The following is a 15,571-nucleotide window of genomic DNA, read 5'->3' as shown; positions in this document are numbered from 1 at the left end:
AGTTTATCATGTTCGTATACATTCAATCTTAGAAATATACAATACTTTTAGATTATTTTTTAAAAAATTACTAAAAATAAATTGCTGGCAGCCTGATACAAAACATAATAAATAATGTAATTTGCGATCATAGATCAAATATACATATAAATCAAAGTATCATATATACATATATATATATATATATTTATTATATACACTATGTATATATATTAAAAATATGTTTATTATATTTATATAATTATTTACATTTTTTTAAATATAAAAAAATAAATTTGCATTTGCTTCGAACATGACGATGTGTGTCATCAACAATATGAATTTTATTAAAAAATTAGGAATGTAAATAATTTCTTGATATATAAAAATTTAAACTGTGATAATCATTACTTAATCTTTATCAGACTGAGTGCTATCATGACCACAGTTTTGTTGCGAACTTTGCTTAATAATATTAACCAATGTATCCAATTTGGTAGGACGCGCTATTTGCAGGACCATATGTGCTTCTTCCAAAATTAAGAGACCATTATGTGCGTCACTGGCTGATAAATTATGCGCTGATATCACATGCCGTCTCCAAGCAGCGTGCGTAGGGAGAATCTATATATGTATAAGATAATTATAAAAATAAGATCTTACCCGTCATATAAATGCAAATGTGACATACAATTCAACTTGTTTTTTATTTTGAAATAAATCAAAGAACTCTACAAACTCACTTGTGAACACCATTTGCAAGTAAGAGATGGAGAAATAGTGTGCACAGCTTTTATGTGCCTTCTGCGGAAGCCCCAACTCGTATATGCCCTATCACAGAAAGGACAAGGAAACGGTGGATATGCTGGTCCACCTTTTAAAATTTCTTCCGGTGTATCTGTACTATAGGATTCGACAAACGCAGGAAAACTAGGTTGCAGAACTCCAGAATTGTGTCTCAAAAAATTCGAAGATTCCGGTTGATCTAATGATTGTTCAGCACGAGAATAATTCGGTAAATCAGATAATGGTCCCTTCAATATTTTTGAGACATTCCACAACGAGCTTCGTTCAACTGCGAGAGAATCTCTCCTGTACGTTTCTGGATCTGGGAAAGTATGACGAGCTTCGGCTATTACTGTCACAATCGGCTTCGACGATCCTGTAAAGAATTTCAGTCTACCATTTGAATTGTTTCTTCATAAACGGAATTTAATGCGTAAATTGAATGTTAGACATCATGTAATCAATAAGATATAATAGTATAATATAATATAATATACTCAATAGTAATTCCTTGACTTGATGATTTTCCACTTGCAATACAAAAATAGAGAAACAGTATTTACAAGTATATATTAAACTTTATTATTTTTATTTTAAATAATATTATCTATTCGCTGCTATTACGTTATTCTTAATTCTATTGTAACTTGAAATAATACTTATAATGTAAAGCATATGTATGAAAAATATTTACATATGTTATTTGTAAAAAGATTGAAAAGTTATTACTCTAATACTAAAAAACGAAAAACTTATTTTTTCATTATCATAGATATATGATGAACAAAGGAATATACGATAAATATAATATATCAAAAATAAGAAGACAATTAAAAATGTAAAATATGTTTATTTGCGACCAGTCGTTTGTCTTGTCTACAATAATATTAATTTAAATAATATCGTTTCGAAGCTGTCGGTGTGCTCCAATGATCAACGCTTGTACCGCGCAACCGAAACAAAAAAAAAAACACGACTTTACAAGTAAAACGGAGATCAAAGAACACTTTCGCGCGAGTCTTGAGAAAAGAACGTGCGATGGAAATTGCACGTAGATTCGCAACGTAGACTCTAATAGTTCGTAGTACATGCTGAATGTATCTTTGCTGCGATTTAAATACTCTACAAGCATGTCTTAAATCACTATTCTTGTTGTAAGAGCTACAGTTCTTTTTTTCTTTAAGTGTACACAGAGCTGCCGTGGTCGTGCAGCACGTTCACGCACGCACGTGATCAACACGACCAAAACGTATACTTGTACATATATGTACATACATATACCATACGTATACCTCTAACTGGATACGTGTGCCGCGTTTGCACGCCCGTGTATATACCATACAATTCCGCATAATGAATGCATATATACACGCGCATCTTATTCATGTATCAGAATGCATGTGAGCGAGTACGTGATGTGTATATTCGAGTGCAAGAGAGAAAGAGAGACTCGCGTGTCTCTCTGATATACGCCAACTTTTTAATAACATCGTACCACGTTTTATTGTAAAAGCGAATTCTCACATGAATTGTAACTAAAAAGTAAGAAGGAATGTTATTCAAGGTGCTATACGTGAAACAAAATACACAGGTAGAAGAATAATCGATCTTACTCGTGAACGCATTGTGAGAGAAGCAGGGAGATTCTTTAAACACACGATGTGCGAGTGTAAAAAAATGTAGGATGGGAGAAGAGATCAAATTATTATTTTAAAATTTTCCTTGATAAAATGAAAATAAAAAAGAAACTACGAGGAAGGCTTAGAATTATTCGATTGTCCGCCACCCATCACGCCGAGTGGTGAACCTGAAGCGTATAAATAATTCGATCGCGTCTATAATGCTCTTTCTAATCACCCTGTCACCCCGAAATCTATAGCCTAGAAACGTCACCATGAATCGAAGAGTGCATGTTCCAATTTTATTGCACTTTAAATCTGCGATTTTAACCATGTCGGCTGACCATCCATCTCTTCTTCCCCTAGCTACATGCTACACGCGCGTGATCTTACTGTCTACTTACATCAATTGTTTTTTTACAGTGTCCTAAATATAAAGCGCGAAAGCTCATACCAAAGAGGAACAAGCGAGGAACGAGTCGTCCTACGACGCTTGTGTGAGAACGAACGGGGTGACGGGTTTACAAGAACGATCCTATTCCAGCCAGTGGAAACGTTTCCGTTTGACCCCTGACCTAAAACGCCCTAGTCATTGAGTGTAGACCGATCGTCTCTGAAACAGATACCTTTTCAAGCCTCTATTACTAGTGTCGATTTTGGTTACGCAATTCTTCCAAGCCTCCTCCCACTCGATGCTGTTAGGCGCTATGCCACTAAAGTGCAACAGGACCTCCCGAATTAAATGTATCTTGTTACTATCGAACTGTTGCTTGCCCATCTTGCCATTAACATTGCAGAGAATCCTCTCTTCCGGCGTAAAGAGGATTTTCATGAGGTCGCAGGCCAAATGATCCATCGGTCGGGATGACGCCCAGGTTGAGATTATGTCCGGACTTGGTAGAAGATCGGCGTAAGGTAGATGCTGATACGAGTAAAGCAGCGGTTTGACATCCGAGAATCCACTTAGCCCGGACAAGCCAGATAAACCGGAAATGTCTTCAGCAGGACTGTTCCCAGACCCTGCCACACATATCAGCACAGCGCGCTTTAGACACGGACTGCTCCACACACGTGAATTACGCGCACAATAAAGAAAATGCGAGCGAGTGTACATTAAAGAATATAATGAAGGACGGATCACGCATCTTCCATCTCACGTATGCACTGCTCACGCATGCACGCACATACGTTTATGCACCGCCGATCGAAGCGTGATGCCGAAACCGGCTTCATTTTCATAAAATCTCTGAATTACAGAAATTAAAATCGCAATAATTACTATTAGTTTTTATATAAATTGCAGTTATTACAAATCAATTACGCTTCAAGATAACTATAACGATATACTTCCGTATCAAATATTCCGCGAAATACTTTTGCTACAATGCAATGAGCTATAGGGACATTTATCATTTGCACCAATTACGTCGCTCTCATTGTCTTTTCGATAGAGTTCTCTTTACTCGTGCACGCAATCTTTGTCTCTACTTCATCACACGGAGCCATTGCAGTACAGCAAATAAAGAAAACGTGGCGCGCCAAAACGAGCAGAACAGAATATGCGGTGAAAGCGAACAGAATATTCGAAAAAGCCACGATCTGCAGTACCAAAGAAAAAGCTTTGATACTACAGTAGCCACCGGCATACGCAAAGACAATGAAACTGTGTACACAAATGTATACAGCATTTGTGCATGTGATAATATTAATTATATGTGATAATGAAAATAGAGTAGATTTTTAATAATAGATGAAATAATATATGCTAAAATGATAGCTGATATTTGATTTCTCCCGAAAAAGCAAAATGTAATTATATCTGCATTAGATTAAAACTTATTATTTTAATAAAACTTTTTTGTGCATACAGATTAATAATATCTCATATATATCTATCAAATTTAATGTATTCAATTACTAATAAAAATCATAATATACGTATTAACAAACTGATTTATAAATTCAGAGAATTATCACAAAAAAGAAAAAATGACTTTCTTTTAATTATAGAATGTTCCAATTTAATGACACTTTCTTTAGTGCTAGTATCATAAGAAAATATTAAAGTGTAATTTTAGTGTTTGCAATTATGCATTAAATACAAAATTTTTAATGTTGAAAACTGAAAAATTCCAATAAATAAATATAATAATCCACAATTAAATTTTAAATAAAAAATACAATTTTCAAATACCTTTAAAAATCATTAATTAAACAATATTAACAAATAATATCTTAAAAATGTTTATGTATGCAAGTTATATCTTCAAAAAGCTAATTTAATGGATTTATATTTAATGTGAAAAACAAAGACATTAGCAACAATACAGCAGTGAAAATGCAAAGAAAGAAAATTCAGTGTTTCATTTAGTAAATAGTAATACATTATTTTGTAACACAGAAAAACATAAAATGTAATATATAAGAGCTGATTATTTATACAACTATCATATAATGCATACCAAATTGCATAAAATAAAAATCTAATTAGTTTATATAAAGCACTAACCTTGATTCCCATCTGCTTGTCCTGTATCTAGCCTTTCCTCTGGATCCTTATCTAACGGAGATCTTTTCTGGAGATCGTCTACTGCCATTTCCAATGGTTCTATCTGAAATGCGTTTAGATTGAATGCTATATTTTATACACGCAACTGTACGTGACATACAATTATTTTATTATTGTTACGCCAATATCTTATTTTCTGAACTAACTTTCATCTCCAATCGATGATATACTGGATTAGGTAACGTTTCTGGCAACATGTACTCTCCGTCTTTCCCACTTTGATCACTAGCAGCAGATTCATTTGTATTTTCCGATTGTGATATTTTAGGTGTTAATGCTTTTTCCAAGATAGAATTATTTTGTTGTTTGCTAACTTTTTGTTTCTTTTTAGGTGCCTCTTCTTTATTCAGCGGCACATCTTCAGCCACAGCCTGTTCTAACTCAGCTAGTCGTTTGTAAGACTCCTTTGCAAAGATATCTCCACCAGATAAGCCGCGAATTTGTAATGTCTCTGCTGCTTTCAAGAGTGCTGGTAAATTCTTTTGTTCAATATTTACCTCTCCTTTATATATAAATATTAATAATGCCTCCAATTCACTAAAGTGTACATCCTGAAGTATTATAACTGGATGTTGGCATGGGTTTGTCTATAAAATAAAAGAATAAAACTGTTAGACACTGTATTATTCAAATTATTAATCTATTATAAATTAATCCGTCAAATTTGTATTCATCAGATTTGTCATTTCTTTAAATTTTTTAATAAATCATCTCTTAATTTTAAATTCATTAATTAACTATTTCAACTTTATCATAGACAAATAATAAGCAATTTTCTGATAAAAATGTATGTTTTAAAAATATTAGTATTGTTTATGACAATAAATTAATAATATATGTATAATAAATGAACTCCTTAGTTGACAAGTGGCATAAGTCTGCTTTATAAGCATAAGTCTTATGCTTATAAAGCAGACTTGGCAACTAAGGGATTCATATAGTATAAGAGATACTTATAAAATTTGTGAAATATAAAACACATGTTTCTATGTAAAATATAAAAATATTTTATATTGACAAATTAGGACAATTGACGGGTCAAGAGCCAATTACATATAATAATAAAGCCAAGAATTTTTTACGACTAATTTGACTATTTTAATTTATTGATTCGTAACATTACAATACAGGACATGAAGAATACTGAAAACCATATATTTTATAGATTTCTAATAGTTTTAATTATAATGTATTTACTGAAACATTGAGAATGACCCGATTGGCGTCAAAATGTTTATTATTTTTATGTTTTTAAATTAATTAAAATGTTATTGTATACCTGATTTGATTACCTTACATTTCTTTATTGTATAACTAGCCCTTCAATTGTCCTAATTTGTTTATTCTTACAGAGCCTATTATTATTTATTTTAATTTTTAACAGTTTTATATGTTTGTTGTTTTTGTATTTTACTTTGGCTTGTTGCCCTTTTTATTAATATTTATTTTTATTTTAAGAGTCACTTATTTATATTACTTTTTTATTATTTTATATTGATTCACAATTAGAAGAAAGAAATACTCAAGAATTACTCCCTTTTTTAATTATATATGATAAAAGAATAGTTGTTTCTTAATCAGAACTACTTTTATTATCATTTTCACAGAGGAAAAATGAAATATAAATAAAACTCGTAAATACTAAAATTAGCATTTTGCATTACTGCGAGTTTTAAATCTATTATATTATTGACAGTTTATCAAATAAAACAATGTATCGCCTCCAGAAACAGAAAAGAAAGAGATACATTACCATTCGCTGACAAAATTCAAGATAAGCAAGAAAATTGTTCCACTTAAAGAGACACAGAGCCAAATAGCTAATAGCCGCATGTATTCAATAATCGTTAGGTTTATCTCGATAATAGTCGCAGTAATAGTCTTCTAACCTCGATGCGAGAGTGCTCCGAAGGCTATATACGCGACAGCTGACAAACGCGTCGTTTTACCCGCCAATTGTCGAGGGCATGACAACACGCGAGGACAAGTTCCGGACGAGCGACGAAGAAGCGTCCAACGACGATTGGTCTCATAATGCCGTTCAGGGATAATCACGATCCAGGACGACCTCGACAAGCTTACCTGGAAGACCTTCTTGAAGAAGGGACTGCTGGCCGAGAGTATCACCTTGTGCGCAGTGAGGCACTGTCCGTCACTCGCGAGAGTCACGTCCACCAGACCCTCTTCCTCCCACAGGCTCTCGAAGCTGGTGGCGATATTGCTGAGAAAACTGTTCCACTTTAGACATATTTGACTTGACATGTCGCGTAAAGATCGGACGGGCACGCTCGTATTGTCGGGACGCTGTCGCACCGTGCGGTAGTGCCCTGGTCGCGGAACCTTCTCAAACGATGACAGAGACGGTGAACGCGACAGTGGGACCGTAGTGGTGCCAGGTACGCACAAACATCGCCGGAGTCGGGACTGTCGGGAGAACACCACAGAGCCAAGTTAGCATGGCTGTCCACCGAGTATTGGCTCGTGTTCGCGCGCCAAATTCAAACGTCCCGAAGCGCTTCAGCGTTCTGTATTCTAGGTACGTTACACCTTGCCGTATGGAATAAATAATTGAATCTCGACCGGAATATCTCATTAGATATAATTCTTGTAATCGCATATCTTGAATATATTGCTGTAATACACGTGTCGGACTCGATTCGTAATTTCTAGCAAAATTTCAAAGAAAATTCCAATTAGACAGAATTCCTTTATATGCCGTCCTATTTTAATATCGCATAGTACTATGATTTATCGATTATAAATGTTGTTATATGTATTTATCTCAATTTTATAAAATATTTTTCTTATCACTCTCTATTTTATTGTACATTATATCGATAGATGTAATGTATGTAATTTTATGTGCACGTGTTATTTTAATTCCTTGAATTTTTTTTGTATTACATTACATGAAGATATAAATAAAATTCTATTCTAAATTCTGAATTATATATTAAAATTGTGTCTAAAGTGAACTTAGTAAATCCACATTTATTCTATATGCAAATTTCCTACATTATTATTCTGCATTAAAAATGAATTGTGTTTAAAAACTACTCTTTACTATTTCTATAATTTTACGCGCATGTAAATTAAAATTTGTAATAATCATTGAAATATTCGATCAAATCATACGTATTGATATATTTCCTTAACATATATGTTATAGGATGAGAAGAAATTAATTTTAATTTGCATTCACTGAGGAAGACTGAAATTAATGGTTATCGAAACGTTCGAATATTCAATATTGTTTAAATTATATTTTATACGATTTTACTTTAAACTAACGCACACGTCAACTTAATTAAGCTCGGATAGTCCTTCACAATCATATTATAATTATATATTTTATATTAACTTCATAATATAATTCTGTTAATAATTATTTCCTTAGATCTATACAGCAATACATTCATACTTAAAAATTCTCAATAAAGAACAAGAATAAAACAGTTAAAATCAGTAATACTGTTTGATTTACGTTCAAAATTAGTAATACTTCTCGCGTAGTAAATAGAAATAATATCAGGAGAATGTTCTGACAAAATTTGGAGAGTTCTCTGAACACTTCAAATTCGTGAATAGGCGTTCCATCGTTATACGTTTATTTTGTAATCGTCTACATTATATTTCTCGCAAGGAAGCGCGGGTAGCGTTGGATCGAAAGACGAAGTCGTTCCGCGGCACGATAGGCTCGCATTAAGGCGAAGTGTGCATGCGTGCAGGTGCTTACGTGCGTGCTCGCGTGCGTACATTCAACTGTATAGTTCTTATGGCCGACAATTCCCGCGTGCGTGGCCGCGTGCGTGCCGTGCGTGCGTACGTGCGTGCATGCGTGCGTGCCCGCTTGCGTGCATGCATGCTTGCGTGTGCGTTCGTGCCTATAAGTTTCATGATCGTTAAGAGTTTCACCGGGTTCTACTCTGCTTTTCACATTCGATCCCGACCGGACGAAAATATAACAGAACAAAAACCTAGCAGCATTTCGATGCGTTTGTTTCCTCTCAACTGGAAAAATTAATAATTTTACAAATAATGTCTTTTTTTTTTTAATGACTGTTTCTTTTAGTAAATGCTCAAGAATACTATAGAATATTATCAGGATTATACGTATAATGGAAATCAACGCGACGTAAACGGCAAACGACACGGTAAACATTTGTCTTTTATTATAAAGGATAATTGTTTATTTTAGTAACTGTATACTTTAGATTTATTTATATATCTTTCTAAAATTCAATCATTTATTTTAAATATTTTAATAATGTTTGAAAAAATTCGATCGTTTCTATTAACCTTCCGCAATGTTTAATGTCGCACAAATAAGCGAGTATTTACGAAAACAATAATCAATAAATGTTTGTTTTTATATAAGTGCAATTAGCCCAAATAGAACAACAAAGTCACAGTAATGTCGAAATGACATCAAAATTATAGTCATGATTAATTGAAAAGTAACTTTTAATAATCAAACTTGCACTATTTTGATTATCATAATAATCTGTTTTACCTGTAAGTCATCTCTCTCATCTAATATAAGTCACAAACTAAATAACAATTCAAAATATTTGGAAATAAGGTTCTAAAATTGTCAGTTTTCTTCATTTTCTCTAAGAAAATATATGATCACTATGGACATAAAAATAAATGTACGAGAGAGCAAAAAGAAAAATAATTTATTCGCTCTATCGATAGAGCATCAAGAGTTTTATTTTAATTGATTCTTAGCAAATATTGTATGAAAGTAGACAGATAAGTAATAAACAAAGTATAATTTTATCTCATATTACTTTCTGCAGACGAATTATAATCAATTCCCGCCCATTGCCGCGTTCAAAAAAGCTTTTATTATCGCGTATTTACGATTTGTAATTAGGAATTTATCATTAAATAATTCATTCCGTATATGTTCTATATGTGCGATATACCTTCATGCAGAAATGATTGCAGCAAGAAAGAATACGATGTTTCGAAGATTACCTTGCATATTATCCCGATTTTTACGGAATAATGTTGCATGAGAAGAAAATCTTCCCAATAAAAGTCACGCGATAGTCTCCAATTTTCGAATATATTCGCATAGAATCAACGTTACTTCCTGTCACGGTATAATTTCCGTAATATTTCTTATGGCAAAAAGCACAGTATGAAAAACAATATATTTATACAAATCAATAAATAGCTCGATTTTATATACATGCTAAATGCTTTGATGTGTGAATACTTATTTTAATATTTATATGGTAAATGTACCAGTTAGTGGACAGTTAGCAGACATGATCTCCAATTATAGTTGGATAAAGGGGTACAAAATTTTAAATATTAAGCTTTTAATGATATGTGTGACTTTAAATAAATTTGTTGTTTGTAAACATTTAATAACAAATTAATAGACTCGCACATACCATTAAAAACTTTATATTTGAAATGCTTTATCGCTTTGTCCAACAATTAATTCATATGTCCATTAACTGATACATTTACCTTATAATGGTAAAGGGTTCCGCACGTTTTTTATATAGAACTGGTTACTCACATGACATAAGGAGTGCGTTCAGAATCATATCTCTCGTCCGGATGCAACTAGATATTGTTTTATCCTTATTGTTCACGAATGATAAACAAGGATAACACGACATCTGAAACACTCAGATGATGATTCTGAACGCAGCTCAGTATAAGGTCCATCAGACATTCGCACGTCATTGCGTATGGAATAAATTAAATGAGAATCACGTTCAGGATTTTCTAAGATGTGATATAAATTATTTAAAAAAATTAACGTTTGGTATTTATCAAATAGGGCTGACACTATCTTATTATATTCAAGATAAGCTCGATATAGAGGCAACTCTGATTTTTCAAATTTGATGAAGATAGAGATGAACCGGGTTTATTTATACGAATAAGATTATATATATTCACGATTTCGCAATCAAGTCAAATATCAAATGTGAATTGCTCATCAACTGGATAATAAGGATGATGAATTGATTCTAAGATATTATTGCACATGTAAGACTGGTGCAATAATCTTGGGATGTTGCGCTAATATGATAATTAGTATTATATGGTTTTTAGGCTATGCACGACATCGGCTTAATGTGAAATATCCAAGCAGAACTGTCTTTAATCGAATTATGAATGTTGATAGAAATGATCAAGCATAGGATGATAGAAATAAATAGGTCGAATGCGAGAGGCGAGAGGACTCACGTTAATAAACAAACATTGTATTATACATAAAAGAAAGCATCAAGTTAATATATCTTAAGGAGGAATGACGGTACCCATAATTTCTGTAACTTCAAAGCGCTATATCTTTTTATGTATTGATTTTATGTGAATATGGCAATGAAGACATTTGTTCAAAATCAAAAATAAGTACAACATATCTCAAAATGGAGCAATTTGACTGGGGTCATTTTGCCATATAAAACGTGTGCGGGGTCCTTTAACAAGAGAAGGAGATATAGCTTTTTCTACGCGATCAAATATGAAATATATTTTTTTATATTGAGACAGAGAGAGAGAGAGAAGGGGTTACTAAGAATGTTTTACATTTACACACACACACACACAAAAATACGATACACAAGAAATATTCTTCGTATGAATAAATGCGTGGTCCTGAAAAGGACCGTTATTTTTATTGTTTCTTCTACATTTATGCAATAAAATCATTCAATCATTTTATAATATGCCTATTGGATATCTTAATATAACTCCATACAAATAGAAAATAGTATCTTCAATCGCAATAATAAAGTGTATGAACTGATGAATCATCACTATGACAATTTAGTTCTTCGTAGCAGGAATGCACATATAGCATATCGATCATTGTTTGTTCAGCACGTTTTATATGCTCTGTCTTGATTTCCTTCAGTCTCGATTCTATTGTAGGATCCTTCTTCAATAGCAAACGGCGGCGGCGCTCACGAATCATCCGTTTATTATGCTTCATACATGCATAAATTCGACGATTAATTGTGTCTCTCGAAATCAGCAAATCATGAGGGCAGGCAGCGGCCTGCTCGTCTGAACACTTGGAGTACTTGGACACTGCTACTTCCATAATTACAAACAAACAATCCTCTAGGTCTAGAATTTAGGACATACGAACCAAAAGTGACGCTTAGTGCTACTAAGCGAGCTTTTATCGACGATCATTCAATAGGTATGTTCTTTTTAAAAATACCGTGCAGAAATTCTTTTTGTACTTTTAGTACACATGGTACAGTTCAAAATGTCGTCATAGTGCACGTGGTACAGATAGGTCAGTGGCAAGTTCAAGTTCTCAAAAAGAACGCTATTTGATACATACACATTTTGTACAAAGATTAATTGGTTATTAAAAAAATAGTGTTTACATAAAAAAAGAATCGTAAAGATGGAAATTAACGATGAAAATACATTCTCCTTTAATAATTTAAGTACATCCTCTCCTTCAGTAATTCTCCTTTTATTTTAATTTTCTCTGTACGTACTATACGCTGCACCGCCTTGAGAGATGATATACAAAGTTTCTGATCTATAGGTAGTAATTTTCAAATGTTCGATTTAAATAGAATGCGTGCACTATTTTGTAATGACGTAAGTTCCGGCAAATAAAACGTACAATGTTCTGGCACCTTTCACTAGTTACAGAAAGTGCATACGCCGTCGTCAAAAAGAACAAACCTATAACTCGATTGACTGTGATTGGTCTTTATATTGGAGCAATGGTAGGAAACTTTCAGGTCATAAATTTGCTCAAGGCTTTTCAGAAATAGTGGGAATGAGAAGGTCATTTTCTTGGAATTTTATGTGTAAATGTATAATATATATATATATATATATATACACACACATACGCGCTCGCGTGTATGTAAATTCTAAATATACTAATTTTTTTTAAATTTCTTATTTAGTCTATAATTTCTGAAAAAATATCTTAAACTTTTTCATGTATGATAAAATTTTATTAAAAATTATAGGATGAACAATTTTAGAATATTTCAGAATTATTTATATGTAAAGAATTTTAGAAAAGACTTTCTGCATGGACGCTTTTGGAAACTATTCTAATTTATTAAAAATCCGAGAAAGTTTTTAAAACGTCACGAAATTATATCCAGGTATTTAAAAAAATTATTAGCAAAAGTTTAAGAAAAATATGTATTAAGTCATGTATAATTACAAAGAAAAATTATTATAAGCATAGGAAGTTTATGTACTATATTTATATCTTTAATCCTTTTTCTAAAATTGTCTTAAATATTTCAAGAGTTACGAAGAGAGAAAAGCATGAAATATAAATAGTAGAAAGCTATAACAATTTTATTGATAATTATATGTATCCAACGAAACTTTTATTTAAAAAGGCCAATATTCAGGAACAACAGAGTCTCATTCTCCTCTAAAATTATTTGTAAATAACTCCGTAGAGACAACTCGCTACAACATTTATAAAATTATATGACGAAATCTTACATAGAATTTGTAATCTGCAATTATACGAGTATATTTACAAAAACAGATAAAATATTGATAATTTGCGTAATTAATTTCGACATAGCATTTCGGCAAAAAAATAACGATCGATACGACGAGAATCGTAGCAGCATATTTACCAAATTAAATTTGGAAAGAAATTGTCCGATAATTGAAAATAATATTGGCTGTATTTAAAAAATATTAAGCCGAAAATTTTTATTTACAATCAATATATTTACCAAATTAAAGTTTGACTTTATAATATTTTAGTTTGGATCTGTATGCAAAACTAGGTTCGTGAACGGAAACACTTCCATCTCTCTCCGTTTCGTTAGATGAGCAAGTTAGTAAATACGTACAAAAGAATAAATACCTGAGTTCAGGTCCAAGAGCGTCATAGAATGAAGGAAACAAAGACACCCTATCGCTTAATTTATATCTATACAATTATATACCTATAGTAGTCGTTTTTATTTTGCCTATTTTCCTCTGCCAGTGATATCCTTAATATTATATGTATATGATGCCGATTTTCTTCGGACTTGTTTCTTATTATTATATAGAAGATATAATATATGAGTAAAGAAATTTGCAGCAATATTACTGCAACGTGTTTCTCGTTTTGTACTACATGTTAAACAGACCTGAATTCAGGTAGAATGCTGGTATCTATCTTTTGTTACTTATACTTTTGTTATTCATGCTCCGAGACGACGCGACAGAAAAATGAAAGCGTTTAGACTTATACGAGCCGAGTTTTTGACAGGCCTGGATACCTATCATGAAACATATCGGAATGAATTTTGTTTTCTCTAAAAAAAAAAAGAAAATATAATAAAAATCTAAGAAATCATTAAATAATTCCGATCAGAATCCATTCCGACTTGTTCCATGATAAATACTCTGTTCTGGTTGTAATCACATGAAAGCTTCTTCCGGTCTTCTCTTATTCTCCTTTTTGTTCTAATTGATTATTCTGAATATTAAATTAAATAACAAAAATTGTATTGTAAATACTTTAATACATATAACATTTGATAAGCATATTTGTTATTTAAAGTATTTGAAAGCAAACTATTATTTTTATCAGATCCTTCATTGGTCGCGTTATTACTCATATTCTGCACCAACCAAGTTTTATTGATGAATATTGTATCATTATAAATACAGCATTACTAAACAAGATAAGAAGATAAGATAAGAATTATTAGATTAAGTATACACTTTACTTACACAGTCATTTATTACGATTTGTTAAAAAATCTCACATTTTGCCAGAGCATTTCACGTTTTTGAGATTCACGGCTTCAAGAAGTTAACATAATGTATAACGTACAGAATAAAACTGTAATGATCACTGGAGCAGCTGGAGGATTAGGCTATAAGTATGCCGAAATACTACTTCATAATGATGCAAAGAGTGTTGCTGTAGTCGACCTGCCAACATCAAACGGCCAGAAGGCGGCAGCTACTTTGGAGAATGAATTTGGGAAGGGCCGGGCTGTCTTCCTTGCTTGCGACGTGACGAAGGCTGACGATTTAGAGAAGACGTTCAAGAAGATCGTCGATGCATTTGAAGGGCTTGATATTCTTATCAATAACGCTGGTATTTTAAATGATAACTTTTGGGAAGAAACAATCGATCTCAATGTTAAAGCATTAATTCGCGGCTCTATGTTGGCATTTGATTATATGGGAAAGCATAAAGGTGGCAAAGGTGGTACAATTGTGAACATTGCATCTGTTATTGACACCAACTTATTTTGTTCCAATATATTGTGCTTCGAAATATACCGTTCTAGGATTCAGCCAGTCTCTGGCAAGCATGTATGACAAGACTGGAGTTCGAGTGGTCATTATGTGTCCTGGCGCTACAGCAACATCGTTGATCACAACTATTAGCGATAAGATCTGTGACTCCGTTCGCATTGTGTTAGGGAGCAATACTGCTAATTTAGATAAAGATTCGAAACAAGCAGTAAACAATGTGTCACTTGCGATGTTAAATCTCATTCAGAAGGGTAAAAACGGAGCGACTTGGGTCAGCGAATATAATCAACCACCATACGCCGTGGACTTTCCACATTATTCCAAACGATCTTTGCCTGTATAAATTATAATAGTTGATAATTTGCTT

General features: G+C 32.6%; 1 protein-coding gene and 1 pseudogene across 1 annotated transcript; one reads left to right on the top strand and one right to left on the bottom strand.

Moving 5' to 3' along the window:
- Positions 1–390: 390 nt before the first annotated feature.
- LOC108775043 (uncharacterized) lies at positions 391–7,341 on the bottom strand. Its single transcript, XM_018541319.1, has 6 exons — positions 7,036–7,341; positions 5,100–5,540; positions 4,894–4,996; positions 3,011–3,404; positions 723–1,158; positions 391–603 (listed from the first exon to the last, which is right to left on the bottom strand). Exons 1-6 carry the CDS (start codon positions 7,213–7,215, stop codon positions 391–393), a joined length of 1,767 nt encoding a protein of 588 aa, XP_018396821.1. The 5' UTR covers positions 7,216–7,341.
- Positions 7,342–14,757: 7,416 nt separating this feature from the next.
- Positions 14,758–15,547, top strand: LOC108775061 (15-hydroxyprostaglandin dehydrogenase [NAD(+)]-like; annotated as a pseudogene).
- Positions 15,548–15,571: the final 24 nt, after the last annotated feature.

This window comes from Cyphomyrmex costatus, unplaced genomic scaffold (genome assembly GCF_001594065.2).
Source record: "Cyphomyrmex costatus isolate MS0001 unplaced genomic scaffold, Ccosl1.0 scaffold281, whole genome shotgun sequence".
Taxonomy (NCBI): domain Eukaryota; kingdom Metazoa; phylum Arthropoda; class Insecta; order Hymenoptera; family Formicidae; genus Cyphomyrmex; species Cyphomyrmex costatus.
This window is presented reverse-complemented; position numbering and strand designations above follow the sequence as displayed.